The sequence below is a fragment of the Perissodus microlepis genome, chromosome 2 (assembly GCF_051167445.1).
Source record: "Perissodus microlepis isolate ML-2025 ecotype Zambia chromosome 2, ASM5116744v1, whole genome shotgun sequence".
Classification (NCBI taxonomy): Eukaryota; Metazoa; Chordata; class Actinopteri; order Cichliformes; family Cichlidae; genus Perissodus; species Perissodus microlepis.
The window spans coordinates 27091351-27114426 of NC_140462.1; the positions used below are offsets into that span (position 1 = coordinate 27091351).

At 42.5% G+C, this 23076-nt stretch overlaps 1 protein-coding gene across 2 annotated transcripts in view; it reads right to left on the minus strand.

Annotated features, from left to right (window-relative positions):
- The window catches only part of fat4 (FAT atypical cadherin 4), a 100161-nt gene that overhangs the window by 18752 nt on the left and 58333 nt on the right, over window positions 1-23076 (minus strand). For both annotated transcript variants that reach the window (XM_084953961.1, XM_084953955.1), the window contains exons 5-9: window positions 20635-21557; window positions 18413-18587; window positions 7327-7507; window positions 5326-5576; window positions 752-5101 (exon numbers count right to left, since the gene is read on the minus strand). In XM_084953961.1, the coding sequence (XP_084810087.1) occupies window positions 752-5101; window positions 5326-5576; window positions 7327-7507; window positions 18413-18587; window positions 20635-21557 (5880 nt within the window). The remainder of the gene's footprint in view (window positions 1-751; window positions 5102-5325; window positions 5577-7326; window positions 7508-18412; window positions 18588-20634; window positions 21558-23076) is intronic.

Genomic DNA, 23076 nt, shown 5'->3' on the forward strand with positions numbered 1-23076 from the left:
CTAAAGAACTGTGCTCATTTTTTATCATCATAATAAAAAAGGACAGTAATGACTTGACTTGAGGCAAATTGCCTGCTACAGCCCGCTTTGAAAATGCCTTTCAGATGCTACAGTCAGAGGCTGAACAACATACAAGGTCCAAATGACCTTGAATTCCACTTAAAATCCACTCCCTTTTTATCAAGGGTAATAATGAAGCATATTCATTACATTTCCAAATTAAAAGGCCTGACTGGATCTGTTATAAAACTGCTCATTTGTCATGCAGCTCAAACCCCTGCCAAATGAGAAATCCTTGATTAAGAAATCCCTGTGTATACAGTTGGATCAGAAATGTATCTGTGTGTGGCCAGAGTTGCATGCACATGAACACACACAATGAAATGCGATAGTGGTGAACTGCGTGTGCAGCCTAGACTCAAGTCCTGACTACGGTCAGCTTCGCATCATCCTCTTTATTAAAGCAAACATGGCGGGCTGATATGCATCACAGCTGATACCCCCCGCCCCCCAAACAGCAATCCAAAAATCAAACTGTTTTTGGCAGTGATGCCTGTATGCTATGGCTACAACACCTCCTGGAAACATTCAGAAGCAAATATTTTCATTGGACCTAAAGTGATCTGTGTGACTCCAGTATTGTGGGAGTTTTAATGCGCGCATGTGTGCGTGTCCCCACGTGCTTTTTTCCAAGCCTAACACGAGTGGCTTTGAGGTCAGACATAAAATGTGACTCCTGCGTGTGTAGTACCTGCAAAGCCGGATTTACAGAGACAGTTGAAACCGCCTGGGAAATTCTGGCACAGCGCCCCGTTCTTGCAGGGATTGGAAAGGCATTCATTGACATCCCTCTCACAGGCCTTGCCGGTGAAACCTTCTGGACAGGTGCAGGAGAAATCCCCCACCAGATTATGGCAGGTGCCGCCATTGTGGCAGGGCGATGGCTGGCACTCATCGATGTCCGTCTCACACAGAGCTCCTGTGTATCCTGGCCTGCAGCTGCAGGCGTAGGGCTGCAGGGGGTGGTTGGAAACAAGGATCACTGGGACGCTTTCTTCTGTCTTAATATCAGGCCCGACACTGAGACGCCTCTTGCAGCTGCCTCCATTCTGGCACGGGTTGCGTGTGCAAGGATCATGGTCCACCGCATCTATTTGCACCCCGCTCTGTCTATATAAAATGTCTTTGATACTCTGGAAGAATGTGGCCACGCCGCTCGGGTTGACATATTGTCCGTGGCCACGTTTCACAGCTGCCATCACGAAAGTCTGATTGTTGAGCTCAAACGCTCCATAAATCAGCACCCCTGTGCCTAGTCCTGCTAGCTGAGAGTTGGCAATGCGTAGGAAGCTGAGGTAGTGGTTGGTGAGGAAGCTTTTGACTCCGTCAGAGTGGAGTCGGATGAGTATGCTGTTATCCACCGTAGCATTGTTGAAGCCCATGAAGAGGACTTTGGCTGTGTTACTAACTGAACCGTGGACACCGTCGCTGCTGCGGATGGTTAGGTCAAACGTTCCATCTGTTGAGCGAGCTTTAGAGTTGAGGTTGCACGTTCCAGTTGGGATACTAAACAGACCTGAAGATGGAGGTATAAGGGAACAGTGGAACCTGTCCTGAATATCCGGGTCTTGGGGTCTGACGTCTCCCAAAGAACCACCAGGAAACATGTTTCCAAAGTAGTGGACCAAGATTTCCATGGACCTGGGCTCTGAAGGGTTGTCATTCTGATCATTTATTTTCACGTGAACTGTTCCCGTGGAGGACATTTGCGGCACGCCAGAATCCTTGATCACAACAGAGAGGTAGAAATCACTAATCTGCTCTCTGTCAATCTCCCGACTTGTGGTTAAGACTCCAGCTGGACTGAGGCTGAAGTAGCTTTTGGCAGAGCCAGAACTGAGGAGGCTATATAGAAAGGGGCCTTGGTTGGGTGGTAGATCTGGGTCAGAGGCTGTCAGTGTTGTGACTGCAGTGCCAGCTCTCTGATTCTCCATGACCTCAGCGTAGGTTTTAGTTAAAGTCGGGCCGTTATCATTGATATCTTCAAGATTCACAATCACTGTGGTGCTTCCGGTTGCGGGAGGTGTGCCAGTATCCACAGCGAGAATCGTCAGATTATACACAGGAATTGTTTCTCTGTCTAGCTCTGCAGCCACAGACACTTGGCCAGTTTTTGCGTTGATTGTAAAAATATTTTTATCAGACTCAGGAGCTATGGAGTAGGAAAATCTGCTCCAGCTTGGGACAGAGTCCGAGTCTTCAGCACTCACAAAAGTCACCAGACCACCGGGTGAGAGACCTTCACTGACCTGGACATCATAAAGTTCATTAGTAAAAACAGGCGGATCGTTTGCATCGAGAATAGTGATATTCACAAACACCTCATCAATATCTGCCCCACGGATGCTTCCTGCGTTCTTGGCTAACACTTTCAGTGAAACCTTCTCCTCTTTCTCACGATCCAGAGTACCTGAGACATAAATCTGGCCCGTCCTCTTGTTGATGCCAAAGCCCTTCTTTCTGCTCCTACCAAAAATGAGGTAGTAAACTACTCCATCTTCTCCTTGGTCTCGATCACTGGCAAATACTTCCCCTACCACTGTTCCTTTTGGAGCAGCTTCTGAGATTTCAAAGTAGTACTGTTTGGAGACAAAGCGCGGCACGTATTCGTTGGCTCCCTTTAGCTGAATGTTGACGTTGGCGAAGCTGCAGCGCTCTTCGTCTGGGACATTGAAGGCCTTGACTGTTAAATGGTAGACCTGCTTAGCCTCATAATCCAAGAAGCCCTGGGTGGTGATGATGCCCGTGTTCGGGTCAATAACAAAGAGGTCACTGTCTGACGATTGAATCACATAAGCCATGACTGCGTTAGCTCCCGAATCAAGGTCTGTAGCATTCAGTTTGATCACGGTGGTGCCACTGGGAACGTTCTCCTGCACAATGGGGAAGTACTCATCAGGATCAAACACAGGAGGGTTGTCATTCACATCAGTCACGTGTACTGTGACTGAGACGTAGCTTGTTTTTGCAATCCAACCACCGTCAGTGGCTGAAACCCTAAGCTCGTGCTGTTGCTTTTCTTCAAAGTCCAGAGGGTGAGCTAAGGATAACACTCCAGTTCTACTGTTAAGTGCAAACAGACCCTTGTCGTTGCCTGAAGTAATATTGTACGTGATAAGGCCATTCATCTCTTTGTCTTTGTCTCTTGCAGACAGGGTCCTTATTGCTGTTCCCACAGCAAGGCTTTCAGGTACAGTAGCTGAGATTTGGCTTTGCGAGAACTCGGGTGTGTGGTGGTTTTCCTCCGTAACTGCTATACTCACTGTCGTCTGTGCAGACAACGGAGGATTTCCTTTGTCGCTTGCAGTGATTTTAATCAGGAAAATTTTATTCATATCTGATGTAAGCGAAGAGGCAACAGTAATCCATCCACTTGTTTTATCTAGTTTGAATTTACTAGAGCTATTTCCACCTGTCATTAGGTACTCTACCTCGGAATTAAGGCCAAAATCTTTCTTGTCCTGAGCTACAACCCTGAGCAGTCGGGTGCCAACTTTTACACTTTTAGTGACAGGTGTAAAGTAGCTGGGGGAATTAAACTCAGGGGGATTATCATTGCTGTCTACAATGTTCACAATAACTGTTGTCTCACTCATCAAAGGCTTGAGTGCTCGGTCCGAGGCTGTCACAATGAAGCTGTGGCGGTTTATATTTATACTGCTAGCACCTGTTGAGTTCTGATATTTTAACTGCTGCTTTACAAATATCTCTCCAGTGCTGGCATTAATTCTAAAATACTCTGACTGGGATCGGATGAAATAGAAAATTTTGCCATTGAAATCCTCGTCGGGATCAGTGGCGGACACCCGTGTGACCAGAGAGCCCACCTCTGTGAGCTCAGGATAGTCCAGATAGTAAGACGGTCGACTAAATCTGGGGGCATTATCATTAATATCAGTTATGAATACGGTGACATCTGTGCTTACTGTCCAGCCGCTGTCATGGGCAGACACTTTGACAATGTAGTGATTAGTGTCTTCTCTATTGAGTGGCCTGCTAATTGTTATGTCTCCTGTGTTTGGATTAATATTGAATGGAAGGCTGGTATCTGTAATTGAATATCGGCTAATGGCATTTGAACCGGCATCCTCGTCAGTGGTGGTGACTCTGGTGACAGTGTAGCCCACAGGGGCGTTTTCAGCCACTGTAGCACTGAAGATCTTGGAAAACCTGGGGGCATTGTCATTCACATCCAGTACGTTGATTAGTACTTTGACTATTGTGTTTTTGGGTGGCAAACCGCGGTCAGTGGCTTTGACTTTCAAAGTGTACAGAGCCACCTTCTCCCGGTCCAGTGGCCTGGTGGTTCGTATTTCACCGGTGGCTCGATTGATACTGAAACTGTTCTCTTTGTTGCCCTCAATGATGGCATATTCCAGTTGTCCATTTGGCCCACTGTCCAGATCAACGGCAGAGACCATAAGCACCCCCTTGGGTGGAAGATTCTCCAGTATCTCAGCATGGAAGGGATCCTTATCAAATACTGGGTGATTGTCATTCACATCCAGCACAGCTATTTCCAATTTCTCATAAGAGGAGTAAGGTGGGAAGCCCTGATCTCTGGCCTCAATCCAGAGGACATACTTCTGTATGTTTTCATAATCCAGTGGATGTCTGATAGACAACTTGCCTGACAGCTGGTCGATATGAAAAGCATTATCCAGGTTCCCACTGGCAATGTAATATGACAGCGGCCCGCCTCTCATAGAAGACCCGGTCACAGTTGTAACAATGTGGTTGCTTGGCTGGCTTTCAGGGAATGTGAATGCACGCTCCCTCAGCTTAATGACAGGGAAGTTTCCTCCAGTAACAAAGCGAACAGTCACGGTAGTCGTATCTGTTTTGGGATTAGCTCCGCCGTCTTTTACTCGAACTGTAAGTGTAACTTCTGAATTTCCAGTTAGCCTCTCATTGGCAGTGATGGCACCTCTGACTGGGTCGATCTTGAATTTCTCAGCATTGCGGCCCATCAGGGAGTAGTGTAGCTGGGCGTTTGAACCAGAGTCCTCATCAGTGACAGTAACGGCAAAGACCAAGGACCCTGAAGACATAAATGTGAATGAATGAGTCTTTGGCACAGTGATTTAGCAGACTAATTACTTATGTAGACATTAAAAAATAGAGTTTATTTTAGCATTTTAGTTAATTTTAGCATTTTCTGACATAGTTAAAATATTAAGCTATGCCTAATAACACAGTACAATGACAGAGAGAAAAGGTGCACACCACAACTTTTATTTAGCACCTTTTAATGCATGTGCTCACCTGCTGCAGTAGATGCGGGGATGTGGGTGACATAGGGGTGGTGGTGGAAACGTGGGGGGTTGTCATTAATGTCGGCCACTGTCACGGACACAGTAGCAGAGCTGGACAAGCCCTGGGGCTGGCCTCCATCTGTTGCCACTACCAGCAGCTGGTAATTGGCCCTGTCTTCTCGGTCCAGCAGGGAGCTGGTGATAATCTGTCCTGTAGCTGGGTTGATGGAGAACTGACCGTGTCCTCCGGTCAGGCTGTAGCTGTAGGATAAACACAGAAGGACATGTTTTAGTGAAAAACAAAAACAAAGACTGCATACCAATTTGATGATGATAATGATGCTGTATCAGGAATTTTTGCAGTCATCTCTAATACAAATCAATATTATTCATTTGGTGTTATTGAATATCTTTTATTATTCTTTATTGAAACAGCAATTTTGAATTCATCCACACATAATTTCCTGGGGATTATTAAAGTATTCTGATTCTGACATCAAATACTTGCATGACTTAATACAGTCTATATAGACTGTAGTTATGTAGTCTGCTACTCTGCACTGACTGAAGCAACTTGTTCAGTGCGACAAAGTTGCCTATAGAGGGCACTGTTTCAAGGTTCACATTAGCACAGTGAGGGGGGAATATGGTCAGAGATGGTCCCCACACTACACTGCAGTCACATCAAATCAGTGACATATTTAACTAAAGTGTCCATTTGCTTTAATGCTCTGTGGGGTCTAGGCTGCATTCTCCAGAATCATGCATTTGATTTATCTTCCTCATTGTTATATTTATTATTGTGTAATCCAAAAATGACAAGAATTTTAACAGTTATAAAAATACATGGTATAGAAAGCAAACAAAACATACATAATATCAGGTCAGCACTCAGGGGGCTAAAATCTTTTGCTTTCAAACAAATATCAGGTTTCACCCTGTATCTCCCGAGTCTCCAGCAGGACCCAGACATAAATGTAAGCTGACACATACATGTACACACCAGTGCATATTTTGAAAAGGTTTCTTGAAAAAGCATCCCCCTCCAGAGATGGGATGACAAATTGCAGAACAACGTGTGAATGCAGTGCTGGTGCAAAGCTTATTTGGACATTGAAAACAATGTAAACTGTCCACAGATGCTTGTGGTCAGAACATAGTCCAGAGACAAATCCAAGCTCGGGACTTACATTTAACGGGCTGTGAAAATCAAAACTAATAACTATTTGTAACCAGTTCTGGGCCCCGAACCCCTGATGGGTACATCTCGTTCTGTCATAGACAATTAACATCCTCATTACTATGTTTTGGGAAACTGGAGCACGCTGCGGTACCCCCCAATGTGTACCCAGTGGGGCTGCCGAAGAAAGAGAGGGGGCTGGACTTGAGTCAGTGTCCGGCCTGAGAGAGACTGGCCAGAAACTCTTACAAGCTTCCCCATGGAGGGGCTTGTGAGCGTGAAAAAGCTTGAAAATCGCACCCCAAAACAATGACTTTGGGTTTTGACTATGACGCTACACTCCGTGACTAAATTTCTATCATCCATTGCAACATTGGTCTGGAATTTTACAGAGCTGGAAGTGAGTTAAAGAGTTTTACTGTATGGCCCCAAAAGGGTATTTTCACACCAGGGTATAAAATCAGAGCATGAAATCAAACTGAAGCTGGCCTGACTGTGGAACTCAGTAGTTCCTGGGACCTTATAGAGTGAAATCTTATAAAAAGTGGCTTCAGTGACGTATGGACACTAATGTTTTTATTTTACTCTATTTGATATTTCATGTTCTTTAGAAAAAGATCTTTAGGAAAACTCGGATTTTCCAAGTCAGTTCAGGGAATTTCAAACTTCAACTATCTGAATATGTTTGAGTGGTTTCATTTTATGAATCCTGTTCAAAAGAGCCATTTCCCACTTTGAATGATCAGAATATCTACAGCATACCAGGGGTCCCAGTGACTGCAATAAGTTGGAGTCTGGTTGGAATAAACAACTGAAAATGAAAAAGAATACCTTATAACACCATTAACTCCCACGTCTGCATCAGAGCTGTTGACCAAAAGCACATCTGTCCCAGTTGGGGCATCCTCCATGATGGTGGTGTGAAAGATAGAAGAAGTAAAAACGGGGACATTATCGTTAACGTCATCCACCATAACCGTTACTGTCCCTGTCCCACTCAGTGATGGAGTGCCTGGAGATGGAAGAAAGAAAAAAAAAAAAAACATGACTGACAGTAGCAGTTTACTTCTCCTTGAGTGATCACCTTAAAGAGAAGTGAAGGAGAAACTGACTCACTTTTTGGGACAGAAACAACTCATTAACCTTTCAGCAAACCGAATATGGAGATTATTCCAAGTGACAGAATTACAAACTCTGTTTTTGTGGGGACACGTGAGTGCCATTAAGTCCCCTTCTGACTTTGGACACATGATTTATTGTACATGACTTGTCATTTGCAGAAAGATCCACACTGAAGCAATTCACATTCCTGCAAAGGCTCGACCACACTGTTCCTGCTGCATTTAATTCAAGAAAATGTCTTTAGTCGTGGGTATGCACTTTCCAGGGGTTGTACTGTCACATCAACGCACATCAGCGAAAAACACATCAAAGGGGCTCAATGTCTCTGAAACCAAATCTTTCAGGCGTCCTTCCTGGGGTCTTGGACGCTCACCGATTTAATCTCCACAGAGAGGTATCTATTTTAAGGTGCGCGGCACTGTGCGAGATATTCGAGCGAGAAGAAGTGCTATTTTCAGCAAAAATCCGACCGTTTTTTTTCCCCAGAGCAGGTGATGAAACACGGTTTGCTGCGACCCGGGGGGATGGATTTAAATCAATAGCAGATGAAAACGAGCCGCAATGCAGAAAAACCTGAACAGAAAAAAGACATTCAGGCATCTGCCTTGCTTGAGCTGCCCTTTATAATCCATCCCTAAAAGGCACAGCGAACTGGCTAATCTATATTCCAAACATAAGCGCAAGTTTTCAGGCTTGTTACTGAAAGTCACAATATGGGATCTGGAGACATCCTTAAAAGCTTGATGCTATTTTGAGTTCTTAATGATTTCCATATGGTTTACAGTATGAATAATACAAGGACAGAGAGCACCTGAGGACTGAAAAAAGCTGAGCTGTGAAAGCCGTAGGAGCTATTTTTCCCACCTCTTACATGTAGTTGTTCCCTCCTGTAGCTCTCTTCAGGAATCTGTGTGAATATGTCAACTATAATACAACCAAATAAAAACATACACGATCCCGATCTTGTGTCTCATGTCCCTGTGTACTCAGCTGCTCAAAACATCAGATGCTTGAACTTGTGTACCGTGGAGGCCTGGATTAATAAGAGATAATAAAAAACATTTGGATGGTGGCCACCAAGATTCTCTCTTAATGCTCTTAAATAAAGAATCAGAGAAAAGTGGGTGCCGAGGGGTGGAGGGTCAGAAAGAAAGCTAGAGGGATTCTATGGCTTTATTGCGCAGCCAGCATGGATTAGTTATAAATATGAGGAAATCAGGCCAACACGCTGTTATATTTTGCACCAGTTCTTCTCATTTGGAAGTCAGATGAAACATCTTTGCTGCTGCAGTCTCCCGAGATTATACGCGAGTGCTGTTGACACAATGATGTTTTTCAGTCATATTTATACGCCACTAAAAGGTTGTGTCAGAGATTTATTCCTGTTAAAAGGGAGTTTTTCCCTTCCCACTGTCACCAAAGCGATTGCTCACAGGGTGTCATCTGATTGTTGGGGTTTCTCTGTTTTCTCTGTATTATTGTGGGTTTTTTAGTTTACAATATGAAGAGCCTTGAGGCAATTGTTGTTGTGATTTCACGCTATATAAATAAAACTGAATATCAATTGCTACTACCTTATCAGTATGAAAAGCAATATAATTTAGAGACCTGTGTATTACATGCAAATCGGAGCTCCCTGCAAACTATGCTCAAACTACTTAAGAGTGTGTGTGTTTGTGTGTTTGAGCACAAAGAAAATCCTCCACAGGTTCTACAGCTGCTGGGGAATTGCTGACACTGAGTTCTGGGTCCTTGCGGGCAGAGAGCACAAAAGAGATCTTTCCCTGTGAACATCAACAAATTTGAACATTACTGTGGGGCTTGGATACCGCAGCCACTTCTTTCAGGAGGGCTGGGGATTCCTCAAAAAACGAGATTTGTGATAGTTTACCGTAACATCACTTCACTGCCTGGCTTTATGATAATAAACAGACATTTGGCCTCAGGCTTGTAATGCACCCAGGTTTTCTGGTCAGAACAGAAGTGGCTAACATTGGCATTCAGAATAAACAGAGCTGAATTCCAGAAGCAAAATAAATGACACAAAAAGAGGTGACAGTAAACACATTTCATCCCAAAAAGACCCAGAAACCATACAACACTAATCTTTAGTGACTCATTACCAAAGCGAATCACTGAAGAGTCCTCTGCTGCTCTAGCTATACTGACTCCTGTGTTTATACCCATACATAGGCAATGTTGAATTTTGTATTTCCACCTTTACAAATATTTGTGATTATGAAAAATCCGCTTATAAACAACATTCTCTGCAGCTAGTTACACGGGACATCTGACCACAAATTTGGTGCCAAATACAAAGAACTAACAGCAGTGGAAACATAATCTGAGCATAAAATGTAAACCAATCCCCTCTATATAGCTTCATCGCAGACCTATTATGTAATGACCACAACATGTGTCAGCAAGATTATTTAATTAACATCATGCTTTACTGTAGCTTTCTAATCCGCCTATACTTGGACCCGAGGTATCATTTGTCTCAGCAAGTTTCATTTGACACGAATCATCATTCAGGAGGTTGTCATGGCAATAGATTAGAGCAGCTTTCGCTCCTCCTCAGGTGATCCTCTTAATTGAGGAGCGATCCAAGTCAGCAAGGCGTCTGTATCACTTTAAATTAACCAGCAAGGAGCCGCAGGTGGTAAGTAAAGTGTGTTTGACAGTCAGCAACTCGCTAAGACTGCTGTTGATCAAAGATGTTCTGTACAGGCTGGAGCTGCTGATGGCTGATAAGAGGCTCTGAGAGCTAAGTGGCTTTGTCTACCAAAGCCATTAGCTCACACCAAGAGACGTGAGTCAATGCAGGAATGATTTGTTTTTGAATATCAAGCGCGCTGCAGTATTTTTCTGAACTTAACTGATACCGACCGAGTGCAGCAGTCGCATTTCAATAGCATTGTTCCCCTCACTAAGAGAGGAAGCCAGCCAAGCTAAAACGCTAGCGCCGACTGTGTGCATCTATGTGTATGTGGAGCACACCGCCCTCCTTTTAGGCATTTCATTTTTGTACAGGATGTGATGTCACAACCTGTTTACTGCCTGTGAACGGTCAGCCTTCTCTGTTGGGACCTTCAAAGACTCTGTCACCCAACACATCAGGGACTCTGGGGCCCAGGACACTGTTACACCAGCTAATCCTTAGCAAGCACAGAACAGAGACACCCCACCCCCCTTAATAAAGACCTAAACTACACTTGTAGGTTCTCAAAGCCCTCTAACGCTCCTCTGTCCAAAGCTGAACCTGCGTTGACCCAGCAGATGATAGGCATGGGCTCAAATTGAGGATTTTTCACATCTTTCTTGGTGTATCACTTCTCACAGCATCATGCAACTCCATGCAGTTTCTGAACGTGCCTTCTTGGCCTCATGGGGCTAACTGATATCACATAACCCCCTGGCAGCTGTTACCCCCTCCAAGCCTCCTGTTCGATGTGTAAATAGTTCAGATCTATCTTGTTACATTGCGTGGGATGACAGATTTAGTAAAGGAACACTATATCTTGGCAGGTATGCAAATGTATGTAGATGACAGTTGTTTCAAATAGTTATGGCTGGTGTGAGACATTGTTGAGATTCATATGACGGCAGACTAAATAACAGGGTCAGCGCTGCAGTCGAGTAAGTCATCATCTGTTTCCGATTCTTAAATTTCCTCTGCATCCTGTACCTGTAATAGTAAGAAATCAATCCCAGAGCATTTTTTTTAAACGTACAAAATAATCTCCGTCCAGTTCTTCTTTCTGTGGAGGGAATGACTCAACAGGAGAGGAATGCTCTCCAAGAGTGCTGAGAAATGCCAGCATCTCCTCCAAACAGTCTTCACTGGAATCTGGCAAAGCACAGGGAAGAGTGTCAGGGTCAATGATTTAGATTACTGCAGACAAGGTGGGTGTCACCTCGTGCACAGCAGGGATATGGCGAGGAAATTTGCCTGGATCTGGCAGAGCACAATTTGGCCCACCGCTGGACGACAAATGACATCATTTTACCATGGAAAGAGAACTGGTGGAAACTTGCAGCGGGAAGTCAGCTGCCTACCAGTGGCAGCCATGCACTGCGGTTAGACAAATATTTTTTCCATTGGCAAGTCCTGTCCCCAGACCCTTTCTTTTATGTGAGCAGTAGTTCTTAAGGTAAATTTTAAACTTTTATAGGGCTGCATTAACCACAGACATTAAAGACATTGTAAAGGTAATCTAATGCTATTAGCCTCCATGAAACAAAAACTATCCAAGACAATATTCAACAACATATGTACCAGCATATTTAGCATATTCAAGTTGATATTAGGAAAGCGTGATCAGTTTTGTTTGCATTCATAGCACCAGTATGCCTTAAGAGCCATAAGACAGATAAGGTAATCAAGGCACTACCTTACCTCTTGCCGATGTTTGTGCCATGAGCGTAATCCTATTTCAGGGGTTAATCTCAAGTCATTTAGGAAAGCAAACCCGCCCCCCCCCCACCCAACACTACACTCCTGGTGAGTACAACCTCGCATTATTACACACTGTCTCATTAAAATCTCATTCAAATGTCAAAGAAAATTGCTTTCAAAGCTACTGCCACTAGTATTATTTATTGTTGCACAGAAGGAATCAAGGTTTGAGCCGAGAGGAGTGTGCTGCCTCAATCAGTAAAGAAAATAGTGAACTCTCTGGCACCATGTTTCCATGAGGTGCTTTTGTACCAGAGCCACTAAGTTCTGATGTGATAACTCTGCCTTCTGTTCAAGGGTTTTCTCCAATGCAAGACATCAGACCAATGGTGTTCAGATAAAAGGTTTTTATCCGTGAGCAGCCATTACACTACAGCAACGGTCCCCAACCTTTTTTGCGCCACGGACCGGTTTATGCCCGACAATATTTTCATGGACCGGCCTTTAAGGTGTTGCGGATAAATACAACAAAATAAAACTAGTACCGGTACCGAAAAAAGAAGATTTATTCATGACACACGTGAAAAGACCCAGGAAAACTGAGTTAAAAACGTTAAAAACGATAACAAAATAACGCTGAAAACCGATAAAAACCCTGAAAACCATACATTTCACACCTGAGCCTCAACTCTCGCGGCCCGGTACCAAACGACTCACGGACCGGGGGTTGGGGACCACTGCACTACAGGATAAAGGAAAAAAGACACAGGCGTCAGTACACACAAAGCAACTCAAGCCGTCGGGGGGGGGGCGCTCAAAGTGCTCGAGCCAATTCCTCCCTGCTTTAATTGAATCTAGATGCACCATTACCATTTAATTAAACGCAGCGCATCCCCTTCAGATCTAGGAATGACACAGCTGGATCAGTGACAACTAAAACAGAGTCCTCTGTTTGATATTTCACAATAACCCTAAAAGAACTTAAAGTGTTTGTTAAACTGGCAATGGGACTGACACTTAAACCTTCCCACTAATATTTCACTGCTGCATCTGAGATCACATCTAAGAGCTTTCTTTCAGTTCGAATCACAACTGGGGGAAACTGGAAAAGCCTAGAATAACCCCAAGGAAGGAGTGTCCAAAATAACAAGCTTTCTGACTGAAGTAGACCAACTGACCATCTGTTGTAGCCTCCTCCATCGAAGAGATCCACAGACAGGTTTCCCCGTAAGCCTCTCAAGTCAGAAAGCATTGTCTAGCAAAAACATATGGCAGGGTCTAAGCACCTTATTAGTGTACATTACCGCTGGACAAATCACATTAACCTTTAAGAAGGTGCTGTGGCCATACTTTCTGAACTAGAGGGGGTACAAATACACGCGTTAATGATGATTAAGCTACGTGTTTTCTGACCGCCGCAGCTGCTATGAGGGTGCACGGCGCTGTGAGATCCTCACGGGGGGTTTTGAAGGAGACAGCAGCGCTCACCTCCTGGGAAAAGCTGCGAGTCACCCCGAGTTGCTCAGCTTAAGCCGTGCTAAGAAGAAGGTTTGAGTGTCTGTTCTGGCACAAGAGATAATCTCTTCCTTTAATATATGACTGCCTGATGTTTTATCGAAAAAAGAAATGAGGAAGGACAAAGCTGGGATGTCCAAACAGCCAGGTTCATTAAAGTGGGAAGTTGAGGACAGGTTGACTTTGGGAAGACGAATGAATGTGTAAATTTATGAGACAGCCCATCTGTAGCCTGAAGCTTAAGGCTAAACGGTTAATTACGGTTTATGGACTGCGGCTAGATTGTGCTCTTAAGGGACAGCGTAAATAAAACACATCATTACTCAGGGGGGGTGAGAATTGGCTGCCAACAAGCCAAAATTGACATTTTTCTGCCTCTGAGAACCTGTTGCTTTGCGACAAAGCTTCTTTTAATGCAACCCTGTCCGGCACCCATGAAAGACCTCGTGGAGCCGAGAGCAGGGTGCAAGCTGTCCCACTGCACAGTTTGCCAAACATAACAGAGTAAACAGAGGTTTTCTCACAGTTAACAAGCAACAGAGTGAAAGGGATATCTCAGCAGAACACTCAAAGCTGCTACCCAGCATAAAGGGAGCTAGAATATTCCTAATAATATGGCAATGTCAGTGGCATCCATCAAATTAAACCTAGAATTTTATACAGCTCCCTGGTTATTTATGGAGTGCTGCGTATGAATGCTTTTGCATAATTTCTTCCACATATGTTACAGATACGGGTTGGCGGTTTGCAAGCATGCAAAAAAAACAAAACAAACCCTATCGACAGACACAGAGCGGAGCTTTTTTTTCATAGTTTAGGGCCCGTGGTGAAATTTAATGAAGTGATTTGCCTTTTGTGTTTTTATTACTGTGGTGCTTTTATTTGCTGTGTTGAAGAATATTTGGAAATCCCAATCTAGCACTGGGTCTGTGCACCATTCAGTGACTGCTTTCCATTTTATGGTGACACAGCAATACCAGCAGATCATAACATAGTGTGAGAGGTGGAAAACTTATACTGCCAGAATAACTTGCTCATAACACAACTCTATAATGTTCATGCATGGGCCACATAAAGCTGAAATATGACTTTGGAAAAGTGTTTAAGAGCGAAAGCATGCACTTATATTCACATACATATTACACAGATTTTCAGTAAGCAAAAAAAAAGTGCGTTAGCAATGGCCACATATAGTTCTGATGGGTTTATTTTTGTGAGAAAGTGATGTGGTAGCCAGGCTCCTCGGTGAATAAACATCATTAAAAAGTGGATCTTGCCAGGCCGAAGCACCAATCATTCAGCCCACACCACCTTTTTAATACACGCCTTCTCCCTCCTCCACAACTTACCAAAGCTATTTACACAAACATTCAGATCCTGCAACTGTTAGTGTGTACCAGGGAGTGGAAAAGAGAAAACAGGCGATAGGAAAAAACTCTGCAAGACCACATTGTTACTGCAGAGTTTTTTAAGAGCTGATCCAGAATGTTACTGCTCTGTTAAAGTTCATTTGAGGAACCTGATATTTTATTTGGCCAAGTCCTTTGTTGCCACTAGACTGCAGACTGGGTGAAACCATCAGAAATGGACCCTATTAAAGATTTTTTATGGCAAGTGTTGGACAGTGATCTAGCGATGTCTCGGCCATGTTTTAACACCACGTTATCAGCGTACGCGCAGGACTTTGTTTGCTCCGTCCATGTTTGCCTAATATGACAAAGACTGATGGATATATGCTGGCATTAAATTTTCTCTGTTGTTTTTTGCTCAAAACCTGATGACAGGCTGGAGATTGACAGATCATTATTCAACCAAACAAGTCCAGGGGAAAGAAAACTCCAGAATACTGAAGGGTTTACACGCCAGATTCATGGGAGCCATTTAAGAGCATAAAGGATTCTGCTTTTAAATAGGCATGGTCATTAAAATTCTTTATCTGCTAAGCGGTCGTTTAGCCCCCCAAAACTCTCCCCTCACCCACCAGCCAAAAGACCATATACAAACAGCATGGCACTATGGAGCGATGTGCTGGAGGGATGTGAAAGACATGGGATTTCTATGCGCTCGTATCCGCCATAATAGGCATGGGCCAAGGGATTTACTGTGCCTTCTCTTTAATAAATGTGGTCAAACGCTCTGCATGTCAATGCGCCCCGAGGATGCTCTCACCACCACACGCAGACTTGCACAAACTCGAAGGCAACACACAAATGCACAAAAAACATATGTATGAACAAATAATCATTGCGTGTCTACTAATCTGCAGACACAAGCATAAGCACGCAACAAATCAGTTAATCGTTAATGTAAATCAAATTAGGTCAGTTTTTATAACTTTTATTAGTTGAAAGGGTTTCCAAAAACATTGAAAAAGAGGAAGTTCAAGTGGGAATACCTACTTTTAAAAAGATCCAAGAGATTAACAAAGCAAGGCAGACAGCAAGAAACTCCTGTATGAAAAAAGAAGCTTCTGGCTATATTACTGTCTCAAAAATTCATGGATTCAGGAAAAACAATATAAGAAAATACATTATATTAATCAAAAGCATTAGGGTTAACTTTAAAGCTGATCAGATCACCTCAAACCCGACAAACTGCCGTGTGCATGAAAATATGTTCTCCACAACCACAGATGCCTACTTAAAGCCATAACAGCAACATTGTTTTGCAAAAGCATTTGCAACTCTGTGGGAGATCTCACTGTTGTACATTCTTCCGAGCAGGCAAAACTTGTACATTACTAAGCAGTGGCTTGAAAATCTGACTTGCCTGCAGCTGATCCCAGATGTTGACTGAGTAAAAACAACAGTCCGGGTCTGCGTACTCCAAACCCCAAATATCTTCATGTATCTGCACAACTAGTAAACTCAAAAATGCAGAAACAAAACAAATTCCCATAAACAAGGAAGGGAGACTTAAAAAAAAAGGAGAAGAAATATTCTGTGTCAGATTTCCTCTCTACATGATGCCTTGTAAAACACCTTTATGCAGCTTGTATGGATGCCACAAGTTGTGGGGGCTGAGCACAGACTTTCAAATAATTGCACAAGTTTACCAAATTGTGTTCTTCTCACGAGCCAGAACACATTATGAGAAGCACCCAGTGGGCGCCTTTGTTTCCAACCATTTCATAACAGATTTCGCCGTTAGCACAACAGAGGGAGAATACAGGAGTTCTCTTAATGAGTTCACATGACAAGGGACCACTAAAGCAAAAATGCACAGTGACACAGCTCTAGACATCAGTGTGGAAAAAGACTAGGATCTATTTATAGAATGTATAAAGAAAAAAGCTGAGTTAGAAAGAAAGAAGAAGTTTGGGATGTAGCAGTTTCTCTTAGTCATAATCAAGTTTTTAGGGCACAATGGCTGCAGGGAGATTTTCCCTTGGATTTTACATAACAACCATGACACCAGTTTTTCAGCAAACAGACAGTCGAGACGTTTTCTGAAAGAATAGGACGCCTTTGCATAAGAAATCCTCTGGATTTCTTTTTCTCTATGTTCTTTATGTTACGACAGACAAAAGCGGGCTTTAACATGTAAAGATGAATGCGTGCGGTTGCAAATGGGTCACGTTAGATGGCAGACTTGGAGACATGTCTGCCCCATCCACCTTCAAACATTTCCTGACAGATAGCGCCTGGGAGAAACATTTCCCTCCACTGACTGAGGCCTCAAAAATGTGAGAAAATGCTGCTGGGTAATTTGGACTGTACTATGATTATGGTGTTTTTGATATTTAGATATACTACCCCAAATCCCTCTTTCTGCCTCGGCATTGTACTGAGATGTCCTGTCAAAATATTTTGGAATTGTTGTCAGGGTTTTAAATATGGATGCAGCGTGAAGGGTACAAAAGAGATCAAATCTTAATTAGCATGTTCGCTTTGTTGAGCAACTTTCTCCATGTGGCACAGATCTCACAACAGCTTACTTTGACAAAACAAAAAAAAAAAGAAAAAAAAAAAGATGTTTGAGCAGGGACTTGTTTTTACTTGATTTATAGACAATTTTATAATAAATATTCGAATATTCCAATGATTAAATGATGAGATAATGAATATACCACTTCAGTGTTTTTCAAAACAAGATACTCCAGGCAACACCGAGCCAATTCTCACCAAAGTCTCTGCATAAAGTCAAAAATACACAGCATTATGAACGGTCACATGGTCAATCCAGGAATGAAACGGAACCACCCTGAGACCATGACGGCCGCACCAGAGGAGCTCAGGGAAACATATATTTAACTGGGATACCATGTGATTTGGCTGCAACGGGGATATGCATGTACTCCTTTAACTGCACATTAACTGGCCTCTATGCAATAACAAGTTAACCTTTTATCTGGCTATAACAAGCTCTACCGCGGTATCCAAATAAACAGAGGATGCTATTCAATTGAACCCGCTGAAAAGACTTCTGTGGATTAGGTCAAAAAAAAAAAAAAAAAACACCCACTAGTTTGCAAGCTAAAAACTCCAGATTGTTTGGGTTATTGTGCCACACAAAAAGACCTCGGAGCAGACTATGAAATCAAAATGCTGTTTGTTGACATTGCTGTTACTTCATGACAATATTCTTTTTCAGCTGTGTTTTGCAGGCTGATTACAAAATATTGCCTGTGCTTTGCTTAAATTCAACAATGTCCATATAGGGACATATGCAATGCTTAGTGCTCACTAGATAAACCAGATCATGGATGATAACTTGAACACGTTACACATGGAATGAGTTCAGATGTAAACAATTGATTCTGGAATACTGAAACATAAGGCGGCTGAGCCTGCATAAAATAATCTTTTGCTTAAAAAGCGCCAAACATTTCAAGATGCTATCGGCTGCCTTCGCAGCTCGAAACCTTTAATGCAGTCATACCTGAGTCGGTGGCTGTGATCAGAAGGATGTATTTCTCTTGCACTTCCCGGTCAAGCGTCTCGGTCAGGCTCAGCTGACCGCTGGAGGACAGGGTGAACGCGCCTTCATCGTTCCCGCCGCTGAGCATGTAGCTTAGCTGACCATTTGCACCTTGGTCATCGTCTCTAGCAATAACCTGGAAATCATTAAAAAATATGTTTATTTACAACAAACAGAAAAAAATGTTAAAAAAATACAAAAAGCAAAAGGTGAAAAGTGCAAAATGGATCATTTGTGTGTTTTGTGTTAGTTTTTTATACAAATTCCAGCCATAATTCCAATTACGCTGAGAAATCGCATGATGCTTTTTACTACATTTATTTTTTAGATTTGATTTGCTGTTACTACTATCATGAGAACATTAGATAAAATTGAACTAAGTAAGAACTGAGACCACTTCAGTGAAAAGAGAAAACAGACATGAAATTGATAGGGTGGGTTGTGAAGTAGCTTGCAGAGACAGTGGTCTGTGGGCAGGCTGAAACATCTTAAATGTAGGATTTATATAAGATATGCAAACGTGAGGTGCAGAAGGGGAATAAGATGAGCCATATGCTAACAGATTAATCAGTATATGGCAGTCAATGAATTTAAAATAAGTCTGTAATTGCATTTGGATCATTAAACTGACTCATTAGTCAGTATTTTGAACTAAACTTTACTAATAATACTCTTTTACTTCAGTAAACACACTTTTTTTTATTTTGTAACATTTTTATTTTAATTTGATATTTCTTCTTTTATGTAAGAAAAGATTGTAATTATTGTTAATTTTTCATTATGTGTTTATTATGCGTTTTATTATGTGTTAACTTTTCAATTTTGCAGCTTTATGAGACGAGATAATTTTAACCACATAATTAAATCTATTAAGTAGCTTCTTATTCCAGGCTTTGGGCACATTATCAGAATGCAAATGAAAGAAAAATACAACGGTAAAATATAAATACTTAAAGTAAAACAGTGTCCCTTTTAAAAGAAGATATAACACCTTCTTCTTATGAATGAAAAGCAATAAAACATGTTGACTGAGATTTATATGCAGCTAAATTAACTGAATGAGGTTAGTGATGAATAATTCCTCTCAACCTATATGTCTTGTACAGGATAATGGTAAAAGTTATCTATTTCTGTAAGTTCTGTAAAATTAGGTTAAGGTACAGGTTTTGTGTGTGCGCACTTCCATCAGTGAAGATAAAAGTTTCTTGGTCTGTATAAATAATCTTGACATTTCAGTGTGTTGGGCAAATAGACCAGTTTACATGGTTTACAAGATCTTATATTCTTAAAATCAAAAATAAGCTGTTAACAAACTTCAATTTTCCTTTTTTTCCTAATCCCAGGGAGCTTGATTTACAAAGCTGCATCAATTTAACCCTGTCTGCAAGTAACCCAGCATAACCACGGACCTCACTGAATCTCACAGTTGAGGCTTAATTACCTTCACGGTGTTCAGCGGCACCATGAAGGTAATTGCTGAGGGAAGGAAGATCATTACTTATTCACTTTGTCTAATCAGACTTTCAAAGGGAATCCACCAAGAAGAAAACCAGAGTCACACACTGTGGGCTGCTGTGGGAATTGCAGACAGACATCTATTTAATGGTTTCTAAAGTATAAAACTATTTGCCAATCGTACTTTGCTGCAACTACTCACTGGCTTTCCTGTGCATGTATCAGTTAGGTATAGCTACATTTTGTGGGTAAACCCACTGCGCCTGGGCCCATAACAGTATCCTCATTTCCTCACTGGGTACACGAGTGAAAGTGCAATTTGCTCTGTCACCGGAAATCTGCGTTTCCAGTCCATTTTTTATGTATGGCTCATTTAGTCATCAGGGTGGTTAGAATGTTAATCGTCTCGTCATGCAATTTAGCTGAGTTTCATATTTCGCTGAAATCCTATAAAGCCCTAATTGAGCAGAACAAATGGTAGTTGTATATCATTTCTTTATCATTTCACCCAAGTATTTGCTGCAGCATTTAGCAAAATAAGACCACCAAACCTAGTGGTTTAGTGCCCTAATAGCACTCACACACCTGCACTTATTAAGTTAGTTTAACTACTACGAATTTGGTTGAGGCATTAAGCTTGTTAGAACCTTTTTTCACCCTGGAAGACCTTTCTGTGAATTTCACTTAATGTCTTGGCATATGAAAATAAATAAAGCCCAAAAACGAACCTGCAGAATGTTTTTCGGTAGGTTCTCAAGGTTCTCTTGAACATTGACAGTGTAAGGAGAGAGCTCAAAAACAGGTGAGCAGTCATTAACATCCAGTAAAACAATGTTGACTGTTGCTCGGTCCACCCTGGGGCTGCTGCCACGGTCTGCAGCTTGGACCACCAATGAATAGGATGAACGCGCCTCTCGGTCCAGCTGTTTGGCCACTGAGATCACCCCCGTGACAGAATCGATCCGGAAATCAGAGTTGGTGTTTCCCCCAGAGATAGAGAAACGGATCTGCCCATTGGTGCCTTCGTCAGCATCGCTAGCAAACACCTGGATGACATCGGTCCCCGTCAAGATGTTCTCCTCGATCTCGATGTCATAGATATTCTGCGAGAAGCTCGGGGTATTATCGTTGACGTCCAAAACCACCATAGTCACATCCATTGTTGAAGAGAGAGGTGGTTCGCCCTTATCTGTAGCTATGACTGTGAGCGTGTAATTGGAAAGCTCCTCTCTATCAAGTTCCCCAATCAACCGGACATTTCCGTCTATTGTACCAATGCTGAACTTGTTACCGAACGGGCCTCTGAGGGAGTACTCCACGTAGCTGTTGGGCCCACTGTCAGCATCTGTGGCTTGGGTCGTGAACACGACTGTGTCCACTGGAGTGTTCTCCTGGATGTAAGTCATCTTCTGAGAAGTGAAGGTCGGTGGGCAGTCATTGACATCCAGAAGAATGATCGACACTTGGGCAGTGCTGGTGAAGCGGGTAATGGGAGGTGGGGCTAGGTCATTTACTGTGACTACCAGGTTATAGAAAGACTGGGTTTCCCTGTCCAAAGGCTTCTTAGTTTGGAGGACCCCATCTTTGGTGATGACAAAGTGGCCCTGGGGATCCCCAGATGCGATTTTGTAGAGGAGCTGTGCATTCTGGCCTGTAAAACATGGCAAGATGCAGGTCTTTAGAAGATAAAAACAATATCAGGAAGGTGAAAGTTAGATTAATCTGTTAGATTTTCTGCACCAAACCAATATGATAACTGAAAATACCTAAATATCATCTTCCATGCAGTTACTTCTTTCAAATTAAAAGACCTCATTTTACACTCTGATTTTTTAAATTGAGTTTAAATGAAATTATTTGATGTGGCCTTGAACAGAAAGGACAGCATGGTGGAGGTCAAATACTGATAACTCTGACTGACATCCATTGTTCTAGATATAACTGTTAGATATTCTCCATGTTTTTGAATTAGGCACTTATATACATTATCAACTTCCATTTCCACAAATTGTGCATGTGCAACAGCTCTGCGCTACTCTTATCATCCAAGTAGACAATCTATTCATGTAAAATGACAGATTGCTATCAGAAAGAAATACCACTGTAACCACTTCCTCAACTGATAGTTTTGGAAAATCCCTCTGAACTGAAATATTTATTTTAAGCGACATAACTACAATGTCTGTGAATGAATGGATGGATGCACTAAACTATCCAACCTTGAAATCTGGCCTAATCTGTACAACCGCCCTGGAAGTGGGGGTTAAAACAAGCTTAAATTGAGCATCTGTAATTCAACTCAACGGGGTATTCATGTGGAAAACGCCGCCACCTTCCCACACTCTTGTGTGCATTTACAGTGTACAAGTAATCTCTTATCAAAAGCTTGAGTGCTACTTCTATCTGAGTTTTGGCTACGCTGTCTAGAGCCAAAGTCTGGGGGTCAGGGGTCAGGGCTTAGGAAGCGCTAACAATGGCGGTGTTTTGTTTTGACAGTGCAGAGCGGCAACTATATATCCGAGAGGACGACGTGGTCAGATTATGTGGACAGTGGAGAAAGAAGCCAGACTTTGGTTGAGAACTAGGCAGCTTATTTCCCAGGAATGTAGGTCACAATAACCACATTAGGCCCGGGTGAAGCGATAATTACAGCAGAGGAGAGTAGCGGTGGCCGTTCAAATACCACACGCTTCTTCACAGACACGAAACCCACCACCTGAAACGCAGAAATAACTCCAGCCGCTTAATCACATGGTGAAGATGTTGCATTTCATCAAATCAATTATGTGCGACTCAAAATAAAAACGAAAAATAAAACGTAGGCTTGAGAGCTTCTGTGTAACCAGCTGTCATAACAAAGTGACAGGCCTCTATTAAATTAATATACTAAGGCTAGCTCACACTTGATTTATACGATGAGAGTGCATTACTGCTTTAAACATGCCCACTGAGCAGCGTTTTTAAGTACACTGACATCACCGGAATACTTCCAGGACTTAACTTGACGACTGTGTTTTCAAGTACAGTTAAAAAAGGCTCATCTTCAGACATATTTATCTTCAGCAAGTGCCAAATAGTTCCAAATGTAGCAGTGTTCAAAACATTTAGTGGCATATCAGTTTTAAGTCATCTGAACTGTTGCATAGAGTGAAATCAGTGCCACAGCTGCA